The 21,468-nt window shown below is 61.1% G+C and overlaps 2 protein-coding genes across 2 annotated transcripts in view; one reads left to right on the forward strand and one right to left on the reverse strand.

The window, feature by feature from the left end:
- Positions 1 to 4,357, forward strand: part of TMEM104 (transmembrane protein 104) — a 58,181-nt gene extending 53,824 nt beyond the window's left edge. Inside the window, exon 10 of the mRNA XM_059996580.1 lies at positions 1,179 to 4,357. Within this exon, the coding sequence (XP_059852563.1) occupies positions 1,179 to 1,939 (761 nt within the window). The 3' untranslated portion in view covers positions 1,940 to 4,357. The remainder of the gene's footprint in view (positions 1 to 1,178) is intronic.
- A 3,668-nt stretch (positions 4,358 to 8,025) lies between these two features.
- On the reverse strand, positions 8,026 to 20,025 carry GRIN2C (glutamate ionotropic receptor NMDA type subunit 2C). Its single transcript, XM_059998354.1, has 12 exons — positions 19,612 to 20,025; positions 16,752 to 17,350; positions 16,334 to 16,448; positions 15,032 to 15,243; positions 14,710 to 14,875; positions 14,213 to 14,366; positions 12,545 to 12,670; positions 11,998 to 12,227; positions 11,452 to 11,612; positions 10,764 to 10,951; positions 9,579 to 9,811; positions 8,026 to 9,126 (listed from the first exon to the last, which is right to left on the reverse strand). The coding sequence occupies exons 1-12, from the start codon at positions 20,008 to 20,010 to the stop codon at positions 8,026 to 8,028; spliced, it is 3,684 nt and encodes a 1,227-aa protein (XP_059854337.1). The 5' UTR covers positions 20,011 to 20,025.
- Positions 20,026 to 21,468: the final 1,443 nt, after the last annotated feature.

The following is a 21,468-nucleotide window of genomic DNA, read 5'->3' on the forward strand; positions in this document are numbered from 1 at the left end:
GCAGGCAGTCTCTTCAGCCACTGTTCCTTCACGCTCGCCTGCGTCACTCCCCGAGAAATGTCAGGTGTCATCGTGGGCTTTACCTGAGCGATGGGGGCCCGGGCTGGAGGGGCTGTCAGGTCTGGTCTGAACAGAGACAGCAGCGGTTTATGGACTCCAACACTGGAGACAGGGACACCGGTGGTCCCTGCGTGTGCCGAGTGGCTAAGGGTGGCAGTTCTGGGAGATCTGGATAACAGATGCAAGAAGCCAGAGACTCAGAGAGAGGCTGCTGGATCTGGAAGTATGTCTGTCTGCTGGGAGCAGCGGCTGGGAAGCCCGGCTCTGGGCATGAGACCCACAGGAGGGCCGCTGTAAGAGGTGCAGCTGGCCTGGAGCTCTCTTTGCTCTGAACAGATAGATCGTGGGTCCCCTACCGCTTCTGCAGCAAAGCCAGGTCAGAGTTACTCCCTGTACTTCTGTGCCTCCTACCTGTGCCACCAGGCCCAGGAGAACAGAGCCACATGCCCTTGGCCTCCAGCCTTGGACTCAGCTCCCACGATCCTTGAGCTTTGGTGCCATTTCTTCCCTCGAGTGAGCCCAGGTACCTTCCTTCCCGGTGTTGGCCCCTGGGTGCCCGCCTCCGCTCAGGGCTGCCCGCACTCTTCACTGCCGCCCCTTAGCTGTCCCTGGCAGATGCCCTGGCCCAGGAGGACACCTCCTCCCAAGTGCTCCGTGCCTCCACCCCTGCTCCTCAGACACACATTCTTGAAACCAAAGGAGAGTCAGGAAGCTGGCAGGAAGCCCCCCAACCCCCAGACCCCTGGGGCCGGGAAGGGAGCCGGGAAGCGCCTGGCCAGGAGCCTGCGCTCCTCTGAGAAGACAGCAGGGGGCTCTGCTGCCCATCTCCCCGCGCAGCCCCCGTCATGCCCGGCCCTCACCCCCAGACACCTTCCCTCACCTGCTGGCGTGGGGTGTGCACGGCATGTCCCCAGCAGCAGCGGCCACTGCTGACCTGCCCCAGAGTGTGACCCTCACGGCCACAGGAATTTAACCCTTAGAACCCATCCACAGACGCTAGCAGAACCCGCAGGTTCTCTCTCATGGGGCTCGGGTCCCTCGGCAGGCGCCCCCAGACCAGAGGCTGGCCCAGGTAGGGCTGCCCCTCCTTCCCTGGCTCACTCCCGTCCTGTTTCCAGCTTTCGCCATCATGATCGTGCTGGCCCTGGTGCGCATCGCGCATGGGCGTGGGGAGGGGCGCCCGCCGCTGGCCGACTTCTCCGGCGTCCGGAACCTGTTCGGCGTGTGCATCTACTCCTTCATGAGCCAGCACTCCCTGCCGTCCCTCATCACCCCCATCTCCTCCAAGCGCCACCTCACACGCCTGGTCTTCCTGGACTACGTGCTGATCCTGGCTTTCTACGGCCTCCTCTCCTTCACCGCCATCTTCTGCTTCCGCGGTGACAGCCTCCTGGACATGTACACCCTCAACTTTGCGCGCTGCGACGTCGTGAGCCTGGCCGCCGTGCGCTTCTTCCTGGGCCTCTTCCCCGTCTTCACCATCAGCACCAACTTCCCCATCATCGCCGTGACCCTGCGCAACAACTGGAAGACGCTTTTCCACCGAGAGGGGGGCACATACCCCTGGGTGGTGGACCACGTGGTGTTCCCCACCATCACCCTGCTGCCCCCTGTGCTGGTGGCCTTCTGCACACACGACCTGGAGTCCCTGGTGGGCATCACGGGGGCCTACGCGGGCACGGGCATCCAGTACGTCATCCCCGCCTTCTTGGTGTACCTCTGCCGCAAGGACACCCAGCTGGCCTTCGGCTACGGGACCGTCAACAAGCACGGGTCCCCTTTCCGCCGCACCTTCTGGGTGGGCTTTGTGCTGCTCTGGGCTTTCTCCTGCTTCTTCTTCGTCACCGCCAACATCGTCCTCAGCGAGACTAAGCTCTGATGGCAGGACAAGTCTGGTGACGAGAGGGGTGGGGCCCCTCCGCCCTCCCCGCTGGCAGAGCCAAGGGCTAGTTGCCTCCCAGGTGTCCGTGGGGCAGGCAAGGCCCAGGCTCTTGGAGGGTACCCTCCACGCCTCCAGCTGGGGGGCTCCCCCACCCAGGATTCCGCACAGTCTGCACCTCGCCTCACTTGCCGGGGTCACCCTCCTCCAGGTCCTCCTGCTGGGGCTGCCCCCAGCCAGCCGAGTCCCACAACCGGGCACACGGCTGCTCCTAGATTCTAGGACTGGTTACTGGGATCGAGCCCTCTGCTTTCACACGCTCCACCACCCGGGCGGGCTCTTCCCCCGGAAGGGTGGAGACGCAGTGCTGGCACTGCCACTATTTATGCCAGACACGTGTGCCCCCACCCCTTACCCCGCTCTCCCAGTCCCTCCCGCATCCTTGTCTGGGAATCTCCATTAGGGCAAACCCAGGCCCTACCCCTCCTCTCCACTGGGCCTGGCAGCGCTCACCTTCCCACCGGGCCTGGAGGTGCCGAGTGCCTCTCCTAGGGGAGTGCCGGGCCAGCTGACAACAAGGACCATAAGTGCTACTTGGCACCAGGGTCCCCAGACCAGAGCTGGGAAGGCCCTGCTGTGGGCGCCAGCTCCTGTCCTGGGCTTCGGAGCCCATGATGACTCCGGAGCAGCGGGTGGGAGCAGCCTTTCCGCACGGGCACAGCAGCCCACGCACGGGGTTTAAAGCCCAGAGCTCTCGACCCCCGAAAGGGAGCCTCGGGCTTCCTGCGGGGGGCGCGGGGGGGAGCAGCCTACAAGGGCCACCAGAGGGGAGCTACCCCCAGCTGTCACCACAGTGGCCTGGGAGCACCCCGGGCATGGAGCCCGTGGTTCCCACCCTGTGAGAGAGGTCGGGCCTGCCCCCCCCCCGCCCCAGCACATGGAGCAGAACCTCTTACCTTACAGAAAAAACCCTTAGAACCCATACACAGACTCTAGCAAAACCCTAACCATCTATATTTCAGTCTGAATAAAGCGCAGCTGCGGGAGCGCCCGGCCCTGCCCCCGCTCCAACACTAACGGCGGCTCCCTTTGGAGCCGAGCTGTGCGTGCTCAGCGTCCACGCTCTCCATGTCCCTTGGGCGCTGTGGGGTGAGACGGGTCCCCGGCCACCATTCCCATGGAAGGAGAGCCAGGTTCCCGGGCACGTCACCAGCTCCACGTGCTCCCCTCCCCCCCAACAATCGTGCATGCACCTGCTGGGCCAGCCTTCCTCGGAGACACATGGGACCCTAAAGAACTCTGCATTTTCAATGTGCCTTCTCCTGCGTCAGGGCCTGGGGGCTCCTCCTGACCCTCCCTCGTGTGGCCCCGGCCCTGGGCCTAAGCCCACTTGTCCTGGAGCCCACAGCAGCTGGGCCAGGAGCAGCCTCTGGGGTGGGGTCTCGGCCCTTCCCCCTCCCTCCGCTGATTTCAGTGCCTTGCTCCGCTCTCCAGGGAACCCCTTGCAGCCTCCCCCCTGCATCTCACCGTCACTGAACTTTGGACAGAGCGAGGACGCCAGGTCTCCTGGGGCCCACGGTGGTCTCAGGGCAGGGGGACATGGGATTTGCAAGAACACGGGGAGTCCGCAGGCAGCCCCAGCCCTCCCCTATGGCCCCCTGGCAGCCCCGGCCTGTGAGAGTCCCGTGTCATAATCGGCCAAGATCTGCTGTCTCTCTTTTGCCGCACATCTTCAGTTCTCACAGCTCATCCGGCGTATTGTTATTTTTCCACCCTCGTGAAAGAAGGACGCCTCTTCCGCATTTGCCATCGTGGCTGCTTCCCAGGAGGCCTTGCGGGGTGGGCGGGGCTGGGGGCCTCCACGAGGCTCCGCCCCCCGTGGCACGGACCCCCGTGGCACGGATTCCCGTGGCACGGACCCCCGCCCGAAGCTGCCGGAATGTTTGTTGAAAATTAAAACATCTGTACTTACCCTTCTGTAATTACATTCCCTCTTGCTTAAGGACAAAGCAAATTAAATCATCCCGCCTCCTCAGGTTCCAATCCAAATTTTGGACAGAAATTTACTAGCATGGCAAAGCCAGTTTGATTTATGGGGCAGTCTGGAGGCACACAGCAGTGGAGCCGGATGGCTGCATTCCCCTCCACCTCCGAGCTGGGCAACCACAGTCCTGGAAGGAATTGGCCGGAGGTGACCACGTCACTGGGTTCCTTTGCTCCTTGGTGTTTGCCTGCTGTCTGTCGTGCTAGAGGTCAGATGGGGTCAGCTTCCTCTCTACTGCTGATGGCCTGAGGGAGGGGGCGCGGGGACCCTGACAGCTAGACGTTCCCAGGTGAGGCTTGTTCACCTTGCCCATGCAGCACATTCGCCTGTGAGTTTTTACATCAGCTTGCGGAGGTGGGCCAGTTGGGTCATGGTTTCCGTTCTACCGATGGGCCCTGTGGTCTATGGTGGGGAAGCCAGAAGAGGATGCCAGCCCAACCTGGCCCAGTTACAAGTGTTGCTGTGGAGGAGAACATAAACTCAGCAGGCTCCACCCGACGCCATTCACCCGCACTGACCCAGACTGGCCCCGAGGGCAGGCCAGTTCAAGGTGGGAGGCAGCCTTCTCTGTCTCGTTCCCTGCCGAGGCACTGGAGCCTCGTGCCATCGCGCCAGCGGCTCCTGGCTGTTCCCTCACCTGAGGCCAGAGAGATGACTGCGGGCTTATGGATGGGACAGATGGCGGGTGACAGGCCAGGAGGCACTGCCGAGTGGTGGGAGGTGGGCAGCGGGCACCTCGCCAGGCCCTCAGACACACACCTGTTCCCGCCAGATGGGGGCCAGGAGCGGCCTCAGCAATGGGAAGAGGCTAGATTCAGAGTGGGGGTAGGGCAGGGGCTGCCCCTACCTCATGGGGAACCAGCCCAGGGGAAGAGCCTGGTTGTGTGTGACACTGAGCCAGCGAAGGCTGAGGCCATGCCTGTCTAGGGACCGGATCCCTGATCAGGGCTGACACCCGGCTCTTGCGCAACCAGCATCCAGAGCTGCAGGAGGGAGCTTCACGATCCCTTCTCCCCGGGGCCTGGGGCTCACGGTGTCGATTGGAGAAAGGGGAAAGTGACATCTACTAGTGCCTGGTGCATGCGGGCACAGTGCTGGGCACTTTCCACGTGGACCTTGGTGGCATAACTCGCGGGTTAAGAGCGTAGACCGAGAAGTCGGACTTGCCACTTGCAGGCAGCAAACCCGTGCTCTCCTGTCCTTTGTAACATGGGGAGGATAGCACCTGCATCACTGACCTGTATGGGGCTAAAGTCCTGAGTACCTGACACAGAAGTGCTCAATAAAGCTCTTAGGTACTGATGCCCAGCTCCTTTGTCCCTTGCCAGCCATACTGCACGTGTACCACGTACCTCTAGACTGGTTGAAGACCCCTGGTTTGGGTCCTCACGCACCTAACCGGTTTCATAGCCTCCTGATGACTCAAGTGGCTTCTTCTTAGCAACTGCCTGCCGCAGTTCAGAAGCGGGAAATGGACTTGAATTCTTTAGGGCTTCGGGGAGGGGGTGGTCTCTGGTTCCCCAACACCCCCAGGAAACTGAAGGACAGCCTTCCCCCGTCACAGAGCCAGACTCAGGCCAGGCTGGGGAGTTTTGGAGCCAAGACTGAAGCTCAAGTATCGTAAGTGAAGGCATCGTGCCCCCTCCCCACACACGGGCCCCAGGAAAGAGGTGGTGTGGACCATGAACTCAGTAAAGACAGGAAGAAACACAGCGATGGCAGCAGCAGGAGGGAACGGGGAAAGACAGTAGGAATTTCTACTGCTGAGATGTGACCAAAGGCCTCTCCCTGTGTCCCACAAAAAAAACCCAGCATTGGGGTGTCTGGTGTCTGGGTTCAGCTGGCTGTGCCACACTGTCACACCCTTGTGTGTGACGACTGAACATCTGTGGCTTCACTCTCCCACACAGCTGGCTCCCTCCTCCCCTGCCAGGCTTTCTGTCCTCCCCTTGATAATGCAGGACCCTTCCTCGGTCCTCCCGCAGAGGGGCAGGAAGCATCCTTCCTGCCCCCACTCCCCATGGGACTCACTTCTCCTCAGAATACATTCTTAGAGAAGGAGCAAGGTGGCCAGGAGCCCGGCCCCAGGAGCAGGATTGGCCCCTCGTCAGAGCCAGCCAGCAGCAGGCTCAGCTCCACATGTGGTTCTTAATTATCTTTCCAGTTCTTGGTTATTAATGATCTTGGAGAGCGAGCAGAGAGCAGCCTGGCCCTCGCAACTCCTCCAGGCGTCACCTGCCGCAGCCTTCCGCCCAGCGCTGCGCTCAGACCCTGACCCAGGGAGCTCAGGTCCAGGGGCTGGTGGCCAGCGGTTAACCCTCTCACCTCCAGGGGCTGCAACCAAGGTCAAGCTCCCTTCCGCGGCACTGGCCTCTAGCACCCCCCTTAGACTCACACTCACAACCTGTTTTTGAGCCCCCCCGCCGATCCTGGACCTGGATCCGTGAAAATCCATGGGGCAGAGAATGTGAAATTGACTATAATGGGCTGGGGGGCACACATTCTTGCGGTTGTCAGGCCCTCCAGCCAGGAACGGAGGGGTATTGGCAATTTCCGCCACTCTACCATTTCAGCGGCTCTCACCCCTAAAACCAAACAAAAAAACTTCCAGTTTTCATGGCTCCAGCCCCAGCAGTAGAATATTTGGAGACTGGAGAGGGGACCCAGCCTGCTGGGAGCCAGCAAGGAGCCATGTGGGTAAGGGCACTGGGCCGTGGCCGCACGTGGTACTGGCATCCAGCACTGCCCTCCCCAGCCCCCTCCCTACTACGTGGAGTTGAGTTTCTGCCCTGCTTCACCCAAATTGCCGGGGACAACAAGGCCTTGGACTTCACAGGCTCACAGTTAGAAAAGGCTCTAACGGCACCAATCATGCTCACCGTGTTTGCGGAATGGATGGAAGGAGGGCTGGCTTGCTTTAGTCATTGTGGGGCTAAATGTAACCCCAGAGGTGAAAGCATTGAAAATGGTACGCAAGAGCCATCTTTTTACATGGTTCACAGCCACTGACATGTGACAGAGGAAGGAGGTGGGGCCGAGAGCCCCAGAGGGAGGACAGAGAACTGAGATGTGGGACAGATTCTCTGACCTGGAGGTCTTTCCCTCCCAAGGCTGAGCCGTGCCTGACCCCGGAAGCCACCCATGCCAGGCTTCCAGAGCCAGCAGGCAGTCCGAGCCCTGCACAGCCACCGCGGGGCGAACACAGCTGGCCAGGGCCCAGGAGAGCCCAGCAGGTTCCCCACAACAGACCTCCCTCTGCCGTTTCCACCATAACATTGTCAGGCTCCCATGGGGGCCCCTGGCGGGGCAGAACCCCCAGAGCCCCTAGCACGAGCCCTTCTTTTCAAGGAGATTGAAGGATGAGCTCCATCCATCACCACCAGAGCCCCCGTGCTGAGCACATTTGTCTCATTTGGCACCAGTGCGGGCGGGAGCTGGCACTGAATACCAAGTGACTTCTGCTGCCTGGAGCCCTCTCTCAGCCTTGCCTCCCGGATACTCCACAAAGGGAGCTGCCCACCTGCTCTAGGCAGACACCCCATCTGGGATACTCCCATGATGCTCCTGTTGCCTACCAGCTCTGGTGTGCCCCCTCCAGGGATGCAGAATGAGGCAGCCAGGACCAGTGGGTTGTAAAAGGTTTGTTTAATGTCCCAGCACTCTGAGGAGAAGAAACTCCAGCCAGCTGGAACCAGGAGCAGGACCACCCTGCCCCAACACCGAGCTCCAGCCTCCATGCTCCCACACCAAACCCCCAGAAGCCATGACCAGGGACTGGCTCACAGCAGGGCAGGGAGACCCCACTGCTCCCTGTGACTCCAGGCCAGGTGGGAAGGGATTTGCATAAGAAGATAGCAAAAGCCCAGCCCACACCAGGACCTGAGGCTGCTGAGGTCGCTGAGCTGACCATGGAAGACATCATCTCTCACTGGGTTCCCATGGCCAGAATTTCATGGCAGAAGCCAGAAAAGCCCAAGCCCACCTACCCCCCAACGCTGGCAGTGCCAGGCGGGGAGTCCAGCTGAGCTGAATAGCTGACACGTCACACTTCCGATTCCAAGCTGGAGATCCGCCTCCAGGTGCACGGTCGGGGGAAGCCGTGCATCCCACAGGCCACCCTACTGACCTCTTCCAGCCCCCCAGTGTCCCTGTATTCTGTGCTCAGCCCCAGGGTCCTGCCCCTGTGCCCCGGAGGCCCCCAAGCCCCAGGAAGCCAGGGGCCGTGGCTGACACAGGGTGGGAGGTGAGGGCAGACAGCCCCCCAGCAAAGCGGCAGGTGGGCATGGGCGTGGAGGCAGGCGTGCTGTCCGTGCGGCCAGGGGGGGGCCCCTGCCCACACCTGCTCCTGGCAGGCCTCCCGGTAGGACGGCAGCCGCATCGACTGCGCCTGCGTCCAGCGCCCGCAGGCCGGGCGGGCACACCAGGAGGGCTCCGAGCTGGGCCGGGCGAAGGCCTCGGTCACCGAGCTGGGCAGGGAAGCGTGGCGCGGGCGCGAACCTCGGGCCCAGGCCGCGCGCAGGAGAGCCTCCCGCCGGGCCAGCTGCTCCGGCCCGAGCAGCGGCAGGTCCTCGGGCTCGGGGGTCTCCGGGAAGAGCGGAAGGAAGGGGCACCCTGACCGGTCGGCTCGAGGGAAGGAGCTGTAGTGACAGCTCTCGGGCGACTGAGGGCGCTCCGGGAGCGCGCGCCGCTCGGAGGCCGAGAGGTGCCGCCCGCCGCGCCCGGCCAGCGACGGCCACCGCGCCTCCCAGGCCGGCCGGCCAGACACCTGGGAGACGTCGGGTAGGGAGGACCCGGGCGTCGGGGGGCGGCCCGGGGGCTGCGGGGCCCTACGCCCCAGCGCGGTGCGGCCCCCGCCCGGCGGCCCGCAGCCCGTGGGGCTCGGCTTGGGGGTCGGGCCGGGGGTGGGCGGCCGCGGACTGGGGCAGGCGGGCGGCGGGGGCGCACGGCGGCCGCCGCCCCAGCTCTCGATGGTGCGCGTGGCGCGGTCCAGGGAGCTGCTCACGCCCGCCGTGGTCACGATGTCGCGCGCCGCCTGCAGCATCTTGAGCACGCTGACCTGGGCCGAGCCGGCGGTGAGGTCCGGGCTGGGCGGCCGCGCGGGGCTGGCCAGGCTCTGCACCCCGCTAAAGCAGCTGTAGATGCCCTGGGCGGGAGGCAGGAGACCGACACGGCGTGAGCGGCGCGCACCCTTCTGGGACTGCCCCACGCCCCACGCCCCACGCCCAGGTGGGAAGCGTCAGCCCAGGTGTCTCTAAGTCCCAGGAAGTAACTAACATTTGTTAAGCTCCTACTGTGTGCTGCTGGGAGAGCTTACAGTGGAGCTCTCCGAGGCACCAAGAGGGTAACTCCTTCTCCTAAAGTCACACAGCTTGTAAATGGCAGTGAGGACTCGAACCCCGGTCAGCCCGGCTCCAAAGTCCTGCCCTGCCTGCTGGAAAAGGGCTCTGCTTCTCACCTGCTGTCTGATGCTGGCAGGCCATGCCACCTCTCCAGACCTCAGTTTTTACATCTGTAAATGGGGCCATGGCCAGCTCTGACTTAGCTGGGTTGCTGCCCCTGAAGCTGGGGCCTGTCTAGGGTGGAGTGGGCACCCACCCTGCTGAAGGCCAGCAGGAAGTCCAGCCGGGACGCGTTGGGCACCGAGTGGCGCAGCTTCCGGTAGACCAGATGCTCCCAGGCGAAGACCAGCAGGGCCAGCCCCATGGCCACGAGCAGCATGTAGAAGACGCCGGCCATGTTATCGATGTCTAGCTTGCTGCTCATCACCTCGTTCTTCTCGTTCTGGCAGATCCCCGAGAGCCACACCGTCTCCAGCTTCTGGGTCTCCCCTGGTGGGGGTGAGGCACACCTGGCTCAGGAAGGACCCTTCCAGTACTCACCCAAGCCTGGAGTGAGGAGGGGTCTGGGGCCAGGGTACCACCCCCCTGTAGGACCACACGGGGATCCAGCCCGGCAGGGGAGGATGGGGGGAGGGGGTGTCAATGAGCAGGAAGGAAGGAGAGCAGAGTGGGAGCTGCGGGGGGGATGCCAGCCTCTGACATGCCCACCTCCCACAAGCCCACACTCCACATGCCCAGCAAAGGCTTGTCGACTGCATAAATTTTATCATTCATTTATTCATCAAACACTTATTGGTCACCTACACGCCGGGCATGGAGCTGGGCACACAGAGAAAAAAGGCCTGGGCCCCCAAGGAGGCTGAAGGCACCTTCATGTTATCACTCGCATTATTCTACGGCACTGATGGAAAACCAGAAAGTTCTTTATCTCACAGGGTTGGGACTCTAAATTCAAACTCTCTCTGGGTGTTGGGGCAGCCCAGCCGGACCGCTCACACGTGTGAGCCCCCGGGGTACCAAGGCAAACCTGGGTTCTGGCTCTGGGATTAGGCAGGCTGTTGGCACTACCCCAGGTCATCTCAAGATGGCAATGGAGGGGAGGGGTCTTGGGGAAAAGTAAAGGAGTTCAGATGCCCCCAACCTCCACCGTGTGGCCTGAGCTCCTTCCTGTCTTCCCATCCTGCAAGGGCTCCCCAGCTAGTTCCTGCTCCCTCCCGGCAAACCAACCCCTCCCCACGTCTCCATCCCGCTGCTCCTAATACCCGCCACCCAGCCACTGCACCCACCTCTCACCCCCAGAGACCTCTCTCCGTGCCCGCGGGCCCTGGGCACTCAGAGGACAGTGGTGGGGATGTTGACCAGCCGTCGGGCAGCTGCCCCGACCACGGGCTCTGTGGCCCACCTGGGACCCACCCCAGCCCCCATCAGCGGCTGCACCCACCGTCCCCCAGGAACTGCAGGAGCGCCAGGTCTATGGCCCGCTTCCAGTGGGAGTCCTTCTGCATGGCGATGCCGTAGCCAGTGGTGGCAAAGACCTTGCCAGAGCCAATGGTGACCAGCTTGCAGCCCTCGTCCTTGCCCGCCATGTAGTTGAGGACAGCAGCGTCATAGATGAAGGCATCCAGCTTCCTGGGGACAGGCTGAGCCCTCAGGCCAGGGATCAAGTGGGGTTCAGGGCACCAAACCTGGGGCCTGACAGGGGTCTGGGCCACGTGGGCCCACTGACCACCACCCAGGAGGGATGGATGGGCAGAGCCTTCTCTAGTTCTCTGGGGTCCTGGTGCAGAGAAGCCCCCTCCCACAGCTTCGGAACCCCACCTACCCTCCTCCTCAGAGAGGCCAGGGGACACTCTGCTCCCAGAGGACACACCCTCTCTGTCCTCCAGGCCCCTAAAGATCCTAAGAAGGCGACAACCAACACCTGAGGGCACGGCTGAACCTTGGTCAATACCACAGCTGCGTCTCTGGGCTCTGGTGGGCATCCTCAAGCTGCACTCTGCCCCAAGGCCTCCTCACCCCCTCCCCGGGGGTCCTACATGGCAACCCAGTCTCACCGTCCCACCTTGGGTCTCTCGGGGAGACACGTGGGTAGAGACAGTCAGGGGGTGGGTGCAGGACTGCGGACCCACCCCATCTTGAGGCTGCTAAGCGCGTCCTCCACTGAGCGCTGGTTGAACTTGACCATGTGGGTGTGCATGTCGCGGTAGTTGCTGCGAATGTTCCGCTCCGTGCTGCCGTTGGGCACGGTGCCGAAGCGGAAGGGCGGGTACTGATCCTGAGGCCGCTGGAACTGCGCGCAGAGGGCAGCGCCATTCACAACCCCTCCTCCGACCCTCCAGCCGACCCGGCCCCGACCCCATCCCCCCAGTCTGGACTTGAATAGCGAGCGCAGCATGGTCTTAGAGGCTGTCCAGCCCACGCCTGTGTTTCACAAACGGGGAAACTGAGGCCGGGACAGGGAGAGACTTACTCAAGGCCACTTAGTCAGTGGACCTGAGCCGTCTCTCCCTGTCCCCGTCCCCAGCCCCCTCCTCCCCAGGCTCCCCCGCTTCTGCCTGCTCCCGCCTCCAGTTCAAATTCCACTGATTCCAACTGTCCTGTGTCCCACCCAAGGCCTGCCCCTGGCTGCGGCATCCCCCCCACCCTCCAACAGCACCCTCTGGGGCTTCCAGAACCTTCTTGTCACTGAGGCCAGACACAGTGTCGATGTACTGCTCCTGAATCATGAAGGCGGCCAGGTTGGCGGTGTAGCTGGCGAGGAAGATGACGGCGAAGAAAGCCCAGACCAGGACCATGATCTTGCTGGTGGTGCCCCGGGGGTTCTCGATGGGCACCGAGTTGTTGAAGACCAGTGCCCAGAGAAGCCACACAGACTTGCCGATGGTGAAGGACGGGCCCCCAGACTCTGGGGGTGAAACGGGGGACACTGGTGCTCCTCTTGCCCGGCACAGAGGGGGTCAGGTTCAGCCCACCCAACTCCACGGCTCCCGTCTCTGCTCTGTCCTGGGTGGAGACCCCATCCCTGGCTGACCCCACCCCAGGGCACGTCAACTCACCTTGCTTCTCTCTCTCTCTCATGTATCTGATTGGCCCCCTGCATATTATCGGAAGGCCAGGGACCTCCCCCACGGGGCATTCTCTGAAGGGCCCCTCTGGCCCTGAGCCCACCCCTCCTGGGAGTGCCAGCCCTGCCCCTGCCCCCGGGCCCAGGTGGGAGCTGACTCTTGCCGCTGGTGAGGTTCTGGTTGTAGCTGACGGGGCTGAAGTACTCGAACATGAAGACGGTTATGGCCACCACGGTGAGGCACATGACAAACATCATTACCCACACGGCAGGGCTGTAGGGCTCTGGGGACAGAGGCGGGAGGTTCAGAGGAGGCGGCGCTGTGTCTCCCCCCAGCAGCTCAGGCGTTCTGGGTGCAGACAGGTGGGTCCATGTGGTCATATCAGCCCCGTGGACTGAGCTCAGGGATCTCTGACTCTCAGAGCAGTGGAGCCCCAGGAGAGACGCCATCCCCCAGGGAGGTCAGGCTCCCCAGCATTCTTGGTCTCTCCCCTCCATCTGCCCTGGGCCAGGGTCCCATCACCCATCACCCACCCTAGGAAACCTCCCTTTGATTCCACATCTCCCCTGGCTCTCATTCTCCCTCTTCCCCCCACTTCCTTTCACAAAAGAGGGCCAGCACCCCATGCTCTTTCCCTTTCCCCTCCCATCCCCCCGCCCCTGCCTGCAACCTCTTCCACCCCTCAGCCCCTGAGGGTGGCCCCTCAAAGCCACAGGAGCAATCTCAGGGAACTCCCTCTGCTTTCCTCCTCTCCTTCCTCGCCACCAGCACCGCTGCCCACGCTCCTGGGTCTGGAACTCCACCCCCGCCACACACACACCCCGGGCCCAGCATGGGTGAGCTGCTTGGAATCAGAGCTCTGAAGCCAAGCCTTACCCCTCATCCTACTGACACAGAAACCGAGGCCTGAGGGGCTGGGGAGACCGACCTGAGGTTTCTGACAAAATCACTTCAGCCTCCCTGAGTGAGAAGTCATTACTACCCAAAGCATTTGCTCCTTCGATACAATGCCCATCCTACGAAGTGGAGTTTGTTGCCTTCCCTGTGGCTGAGGAACCCTGCTCAGAGAGGTTCAGTGACTTGCCCAAGGTCACACAGCAGGAAGAGGCAGACCTGGGATTCCCTCTTCTGCTCCTGGTCGAGAGGCTCAGCTGTCCTCAGGGCTCTTTGAACCATCCCACACTGCAAGTCCCACCTGAACTTCTGACTGGGCGCTCTGGGCAGGCCAGGACTATGGCCGGATCCCAGCACCTGGCACGGGACCCGGCACAAGGGAGCTGCCCAAGAAATGCTGAATTTCTAATCAAGTCAGAAACTAGCCCGGCTTCCCGTGCTCTGGGTTGGCTCCTCCAACCCCCCGTGAATCTTCTCCCTTTGTCCCAACGGCCCAGCCCAGGAGTTCCCTGGCGGTCCAGTGGTTGGGACTCTGCGCTTTCACCGCTGAGGGTGCGGGTTCAATCCCTGCTCAGGGAACTAAGATCCCGCAAGCCACGAGGCCAAAAAATGAAACAAAAAGCAATGTCGCAGCCCACGAGGCACCTCCTGAAGGCAGCCTGCCTCGCTGGTTGTCCTGTCCTTCACAATGGTGCCACCTTTTACCCCGCTCTCCCCATCCCCCACCCTTACCGAGCACCCAGGCTCAGGACTGAACCTGGACGTCACCTCTTCCCTCTCCGTTCTACCCACCTATTATAGCTCAGGCCTCTGGCTAACCTCCAAGGACCCAAGGCTGCAGTGCTGCTCTCTGAGGGTGCACCCCAAGCTCCCCATCTCCACCCACGCTCCACACGTCCACTGCACTATCCCTGCCCACCCCGAGCCGCACCCAGGAAGGCCGAGGGGGAGACGGTGCCGTTGCTGCGAGCCACCATCACACTGATGCCCGTCTCCACGAAGGGCACAGAGAAGTCCACGATCTCGGAGCGCTCCTCATTGATGGTGAGGGAGCCAATGGCCATGTCTGCCCGCTTGTAGTACACCTGGGGGTCAGGCCCGGATCAGAGGAGGGGCTCCCGCAGGCTGGAGGACTCCCCCACTCCTCTCCCAGCCCCGCATCCAGCACCCACCAGCTGAGTCAGTTGTTCCCACTTGGGTCCTCAGAGCTCCACTTTCAGTACTGACCCGAGGGGTCATCATTGGTGCCAGCACAGTGCCCCTGCCAGTTCGGAGACCCTTAGGAGCTGGGCCTGGGTCCCACCCTGACTGATCCCCAGAACAGGAGGAAACACCTAAGGAACATCCGAGGGTGGCTGACGGATGGATGGGGCCCAGGGCAGCAGGCGGGCAGGTGGGCGGGCTCAGGTGGCCTGGGGGCGGGCCTACCTCCCCGATCATGCCGTTCCACACGCCGCGCACCCTCTTGCCATGCTTGCCGTTGGTCACCAGGTACAGGTCGTAGGAGAACTTGACCACCTTGGCCAGCTTCTTGAGGATGTCGATGCAGAAGCCCTTACAGCAAAGCTTGGTGTAGGGGGCCGTGTCACCACTGCTGCCACCAAGAGACCAGCAGGGGTCAGAGCCAGCGGCTCCTCCCAGCCTGGCTGGTGGACGCCCACCCCTATACCCAAGCATAAGGCACACACAACGCCCGCCATCGCACGGCGGCACACGGCTCACACAGGGCCTCCCGGGTGTTCTCGCGGACCTGAAGGTGTGGTTGCCATGCCGGCGGCAGGGCACAGTGTTGGGCACGCAGCCGCCTGTGCCAGGGTCGGGGCTCTCCACGATGACAAACGGTCGCTCTTCCAGCGTGGCCACCGTCAGGTGCCGGCTGTCCACCACGGGCTGCAGGGAAGCACTGTAGCGAGGCCACACCGGGTACTTCATGTGGAGGACACCATGGTCCCAGCGCCCCACCTGCAGAGGATGACCGGCCTCAGCCCGGGACCCTCAGCCCCACTAAGCCCACGCTATATGTGGGGCCTCTGGGCGAGGCCTGCAGGACCAAGAATCCTCCCACCACACCTGAGGTCACTCGGGGCAGGATGAAGCAGGGCCTGGGGCGGGAGCATCTGGAGAACAGGAGAGTCGGGGCAAGGGGCTGGCCAAGGAGAGGGCTCCCTGCAGCCTCCCCGGCTTCTGGTCCCCCACTTTCCAGTCCAGCCTCCACACTGCTGCTGGCTCACGGCCTCTTCCTAAAGCCCAGACCTGAGCCTGTCACACCGCACTCATTCCCCCAAGCTTCACATAAAGTCCTTAGCCCAGCACTCAATACCCTTCACGGGTCCAATTTATCTCCATCACCCTACCCTTCTTCCCCAGTCCCCACACCTCCAAACGCATCACTTAAAAATGCTCCAGGGGAATTCCCTGGCAGTCCAGTGGTTAAGACTCGGCACCTTCACTGCCATGGGCCCTGGTTCAATCCCTGGTCAGGGAACTAAGATCCCACAAGCTGCATGGCATGGCAAAAACCAAAACCAAAATAAAACAAAAAAACTCTAAACCCTCCTTCCCCTCAGTCTATACCAGGCTACTATCCCTTCCCGATGGGCTCCTACTCAACCATCCATAGCCCAGCCCAAATATCCCAACTTCTGTGAAGCCTCCCCCAGTTTCCTCCTTTGAAGGCAGAACTAATTTCTGCCCCTCCTCTCTATTCCCATAGTGCTTTGCAAACATTGTTTCTTAAGCACTGACCACCCCAAATTCTATTTGTTTACGTGTCCGTCTAGCCAATACAGCTGTGGGTTACTCCTTCAGGGGCAGGATTGTGTAATAAGAGTGCTTGATAAGTTCTATAGTGAAGGGTGTTGTGGGAGCCCCGAGCAGGGCTGCCTCAGACCCCCGGGAGACCTGGAAGGCTTCTCAGTGGAAATGTTTCAGCTGAGACCTGAAGGATGAGGGGCTGGATGAGGGACAGAAGGGACTCTGCTCATCTGTGGGACAAGAAGGGGGGGATAAAATGAAAGGATACCGAGGGCCCCTGGGCTCACCCCCTTCTCACCATCTCCCAGAGGCGGTGCCGGTTGAGGGCGATCACCACCATGGTGGGCTGGACCAGGTACCCACCAGGGCTGAAGGAGAAGTCCCGGCCCTCCCAGGTGACATTCAGTAGGTGCCTGCGAGGGGGGAGAAGCCAGGGTCCTCTTAGCCCTGACCAGGACCAGCTGTGCCCTCCCCCACCTTCTGCCTCATCACCGCCACCAACAGGTAGCATTCGTGTAATTATTGTTCTGTTTCCCTGTGTTGACCCTCGAGATCCTCACCACACCCTCACACCCTGCTCTTTTCTCAGATGAAGAAACAATGGCCCAGAGAGGTGAGGTCACTCGGCCGCAGGCACACACCTAGTGGGAGGTGTGACCAGTGAGCCCAAACTCACGGCCACTCGTGGCCATCCTATACCCTGGGCAGGTGCCCACCTGTAGAAGGCCTTCCGGGCAGGGCTGACAGGCCCAGGGTGGCCGCGGCACTCCCCAGCCGGGGCGGGCAGGGTGCCGTGCTGGCGCCGGTAGCCGTGGGCGCCGAGGGCCAGGATGGCCACGCCGTCGCGGACTTTCTGGCGCAGACTGAGGCGCCAGCTCTCGGTGACGACGCTGATGAGGCCCACGGGGAAGGAGGCGGGGGGCGCGTCGGTGCTGCCCAGCGCCAGGTTGGGCACCAGCCACACATGCCCGGGCCCCACCAGGCCGGCCTGGGCCGCCTCGGCAAAGAGCACCTCGGCCTCCTCCCGCGAGCAGTAGGCCACCAGCACCGGGGCGTCGATCTGGCGCAGCAGGCGCTGGGTGTGGGCGCGCGTCCCTCCGGGGCCCAGCTCCAGCGTGAGCACGTCCAGCAGCCGCCAGCCCACGTAGTTGGCGTCGGCGACGGCGCGCACGCTCTTGAGGAAGAGCGTGTGGCCCGGGTGCAGGCTGGTGATCACGGCGAACGCGCTCCAGTCGTACTCCTCCAGCACCTTGAACAGCACCTGCAGCTGCTGCTCCAGGGACACGCCCAGCTGCAGGAAGGCGGAGCCCGGCTCCTAGGGGGAGGGGTGGGGCCTGAGCGGGGGGGGGTGGGGCGAGCCGAGTCCCGCCCCGCCCCAACTTCCACTCCCTCCGTCAACCCCCACACACCCTTGCGTCGGAAGGTGCTGAGTGTCCCGGAAGCCCTAGTCTCGCGATAACCTCCTTCCCGCCCGCCCGCCCCGCACGTGGTTCCCAGCCCCTGCCGCCCATTAGAATGCCCTGGAGAGATTTTTTAAATATTCGTGCTGGACCGCAAACCAGCAGCAGCGTCAGCTGGGAGCTTGTAGGAAATGCAGATTCTCGGGCTCAGTGCTCACCTGCTGGATCAGAATCCCTGAGGATGGCGCCCGGGAATCTGTATTTCAACAAGCTCTTTAGGTGACTCTTGAGCCCGCTAGTCCAGACCAACTGAATGGGAATCTTAGACATGGTACACTGGGTGTCTGTATTTTCTAAAGTACTGTGTGGGTGGAGAACCACCGTGCTGAGAGCTAATGTCAGGCCCACAGGTAACTGGGAAAGCACCATCCTCTATGCAGCCCTGGGGATGAGAATGTTCTTCCTCTCTACTGCCTCTGCCACCACAAACGCTCAGGACACTGCAAGATCGAGCCTGGGCTGGCGCAAGCCTCTCCTAGCTGTGGGTTCCCTGCTGCCACTGCAGCCCCTCCAAGATTTCACCACACTGCGACTGTCCCAATCTTTTAAAAAAGCAACTCCGAGAAAACTCTACAGGACAAGTAACCCAGTTCCTTCAACAAACAAATTTGCAAGGAAAAAAGAGAGAGATGGAGGAGGAGCCTTGAGAGGGAAGACTCGTAAGTCATCCCAGCCAATCGCCACGTGGGAGCCTAATTTGGTTCCTGATTCAAGTCAACAGACATAAAAATAAACATTTATGAGACAACGCAGAAGATTTGAACACTGCCTGGATTCTTTATGATGTTAAGGAATTTTTATTATTTTTTAGATGTGATGATGTATGGTGGTTTTATTATTTTGTAAAGTCCTATCATCTAGAGATGTGTATTGAAGTATTTATGGATGGAATAAATATTTGTCTGGGCCTTGCTTCAAAATAAAACAGAAGAGGAGAAGTGGGTGGGGGTAAGGCTGAGGCAGGGTTGGCCTGGGATGGATAGGGGATACATGGGGTCATTATACTCTTCTACTTTTATGTATGCTCAAAATTCCCCATAGGGCTTCCCTGGTGGCGCAGTGGTTGAGAGTCCGCCTGCCGATGCAGGGGACGCGGGTTCGTGCCCCGGTCCGGGAAGATCCCACACGCCGCAGAGCAGCTGGGCCTGTGAGCCATGGCTGCTGAGCCTGCGCGTCCGGAGCCTGCGCTCCGCAACGGGAGAGGCCACAACAGTGAGAGGCCCGCGTACAGCAAAAAACAAAACAAAACAAAAAAATTCCCCATAATAAAAATATAATCATAAAAGAAAGGCAAATCAGATCAGTCTTCCCTCAACATCTTCTTCAGCTCCTCACTTACTTAGAGTAAAACCCAAGTGTCCTCCCGTGTGGTTGGGACCTCGCCTCCCTCTCCAGGCTCCTCTCTGTTCCTCAGAAACTCTGTGCTTCTTCTCACCTCTGGGTGTTCACACCACCTGCTCTCTCTGCCTGTAACACTCTCCCCCAGTCCACCCCCCACACACACCTTGTCACCCCCCCTCATCCTCCAGGTCCCGGCTTAGGTGTCATTTCTTAGGAGACCTTCTCTGACCAACCCCAGACCCAGAAGGGGTCCCACTGGACTCCCTCGGGGCATCCTGTGTTTTTCCTTCAGGACTAGGACCCCAGCTGTGATTGCTGGTGAATGTGTGTTTAGCGCTTTCTCCCCACAGGACAGCAAGGGCATGACCTGCCCTTGGATGTTCTCCGCTGCAGGCCAGCTACATCAGATCCCACACCCAGCCTGGCCCTGCACCTCTGGGTCTGGAGCCTGACCACGGAAGGCCAGAAAACCAGGGAGAAGGTGGGCGAGGGCTGCCCCAGAACCAGAGGTGGGTTTGGTACCTGCCCATCCCTCATCCAGACACAAGTGCGAAAGCAGCTCAGAAAGTTTATCTTCTAGAACACAGGAGCATCATTCCCACAGGCTTCTCCTCCCTCACCCAGGCCTCCCTCCGCCCTCACCCCCTTGCTGGGCCCACCCAATCCCAGGTTCCCAGGACCTAAGTGTCTCCCTGGCCCAGACTCAGCCCCTCTCCCCCAGCCCCAGCCTGGCTCCAGGCTCATGGGATGTAGGGACATGACTTTGAATGGGCACCTTGGGGGTGAGGACCACAGCGGAGCCCCCACTGATGCTGAGGATAGGCACGTGGGTCTGGAAGGAGATGAAGTCGAGGATCTGGGCCACGGCCTCGGTGTCCACGTTGTCCTCAAAGACGATGCCGTGGACTCGGGCAGTGCCCAGGAGCCCGCAGATCTGGGTGAGAAGACTGCTGGGGTTGGTGTTGTTGACACCCACGGTGAGTGGCTGGATCTCCAGGGGCAGGTCCAGGAAGCTCTGGGGGGTGAGGCGGATACGGGCCTGGGCCTCCGGTGGCCCCGAGCTGCCAAACACCACGGCCACCGTCATAGCCTGCTCGCCCTGCCCCGGGCCCAGCCCTGCCCAGGCACCGAGGAGTGAGGTGAGTAGCAGGACCGGCCCCAGGGCCCCACCCATGTCCACTGGAGGGTCCTGCGGAGAGACCACGATAGGCACAGGGAGGGGGACAGAGGCACGGAGAGAAAAGATGAATGACAGAGAGGAGGCAAAGGCCAGAGTCAGAGGGACACACACCCAGAGGATGAAAGAGAAGAGGGAGAAACCTCCCTCCACAAAGAGAGGCAGAGAGAGGGGGAGACAGACAGACACAGAGAGACAAAGAGAAAGAGACAGAGAAGTTAGCTGAGCGTCCAAGTGCAGCCCAGAGGGCAGGACCCGGGAAGAACGTGACCAGAATAGGTGCTCACTACTTCCATTCTACTGTTGAACATCAGGCTTGGCTAGAAAGGCCAGACCTTTGGAAACTCATCCATCTGGGTTCTGCCCAGGAAGGTTCACAGCAAATGCTAATCTGGTGGGACTTCCCTGGTGGCGCAGTGCTTGGGAGTATGCCTGCCAATGCAGGGGACACAGGTTCAAGCCCTGGTCAGGGAAGATCCCACATGCCGCGGAGCAACTAAGCCCGTGCACCACAACTACTGAGCCTGCGCTCTAGAGCCTGTGAGTCACAACTTCTGAGCCCACGTGCCACAACTACTGAAGCCTATGCGCCTAGAGCCTGTGCTCCGCAACAAGAGAAGCCACTGCAATGAGAAGCCCGCACACTGCAACAAAGAGCAGCCCCCGCTCGCCACAACTAGAGAAAGCCCGGGTGCAGCAACGAAGACCCAACTCAGCCAAAAATAAATAAATAAATTTATTTTTAAAAAAAATGCTAACCTGGTACCAAGTGCATGGATATGAGTCAGAGAGACCTGAGTTCAAGTCCCAGTTCTGCCACTTACTAACTGTGTGATCTTGGGGAAGTTGCTTAGTCTCTCTGAGCCATGATTTCTTGCCTGCAGTAATCACAGGACCTACTTCACAGCAGTGGGAGGGCTACCCACTGTTATCAGTATCCTTATCCTATAGGTGACAGCCCCACAGCCAGGTAAAGGAAGGCAGCTCTTGTAACACACACATACACACACACACACACACACACACACACACACACTCTCTCCTTCTCCATCCTAAACTGAATCTAACATCCTCAAGGGCCCTGCTCTTCATAATCCTACTTGGCACAAAGCCCCCTCCTCCTGGGCACCGGATGCCCCTACTCTACCCTCTGTGGCCTCAATTAGTAGCAGCTCTTCCACAGCAGGAGTGTGTCACCACTGATTCGTTCAGGGCTCGGGGTATCTCACGCATGACCTGCCACCCTAGGCCATCGCTGGTGTGAGGGATTTTTTAACCTACCCCAAGGGCCTGACGTGTATCCCTGTGAAACAAACATCATTGCTTTTGGACAAACAGCCACACCAGTGAGTGGTGCCCACGGATACAGCTCTCCCTCCCAGCTGGCCATCGGCCACAGCTTTGCCACCCTCTCCATCTCCATGACATCCCCAGTGAAACTTCTGAACAGGGGAG

This window comes from Delphinus delphis, chromosome 19, assembly GCF_949987515.2.
Source record: "Delphinus delphis chromosome 19, mDelDel1.2, whole genome shotgun sequence".
NCBI classification, from domain to species: Eukaryota; Metazoa; Chordata; class Mammalia; order Artiodactyla; family Delphinidae; genus Delphinus; species Delphinus delphis.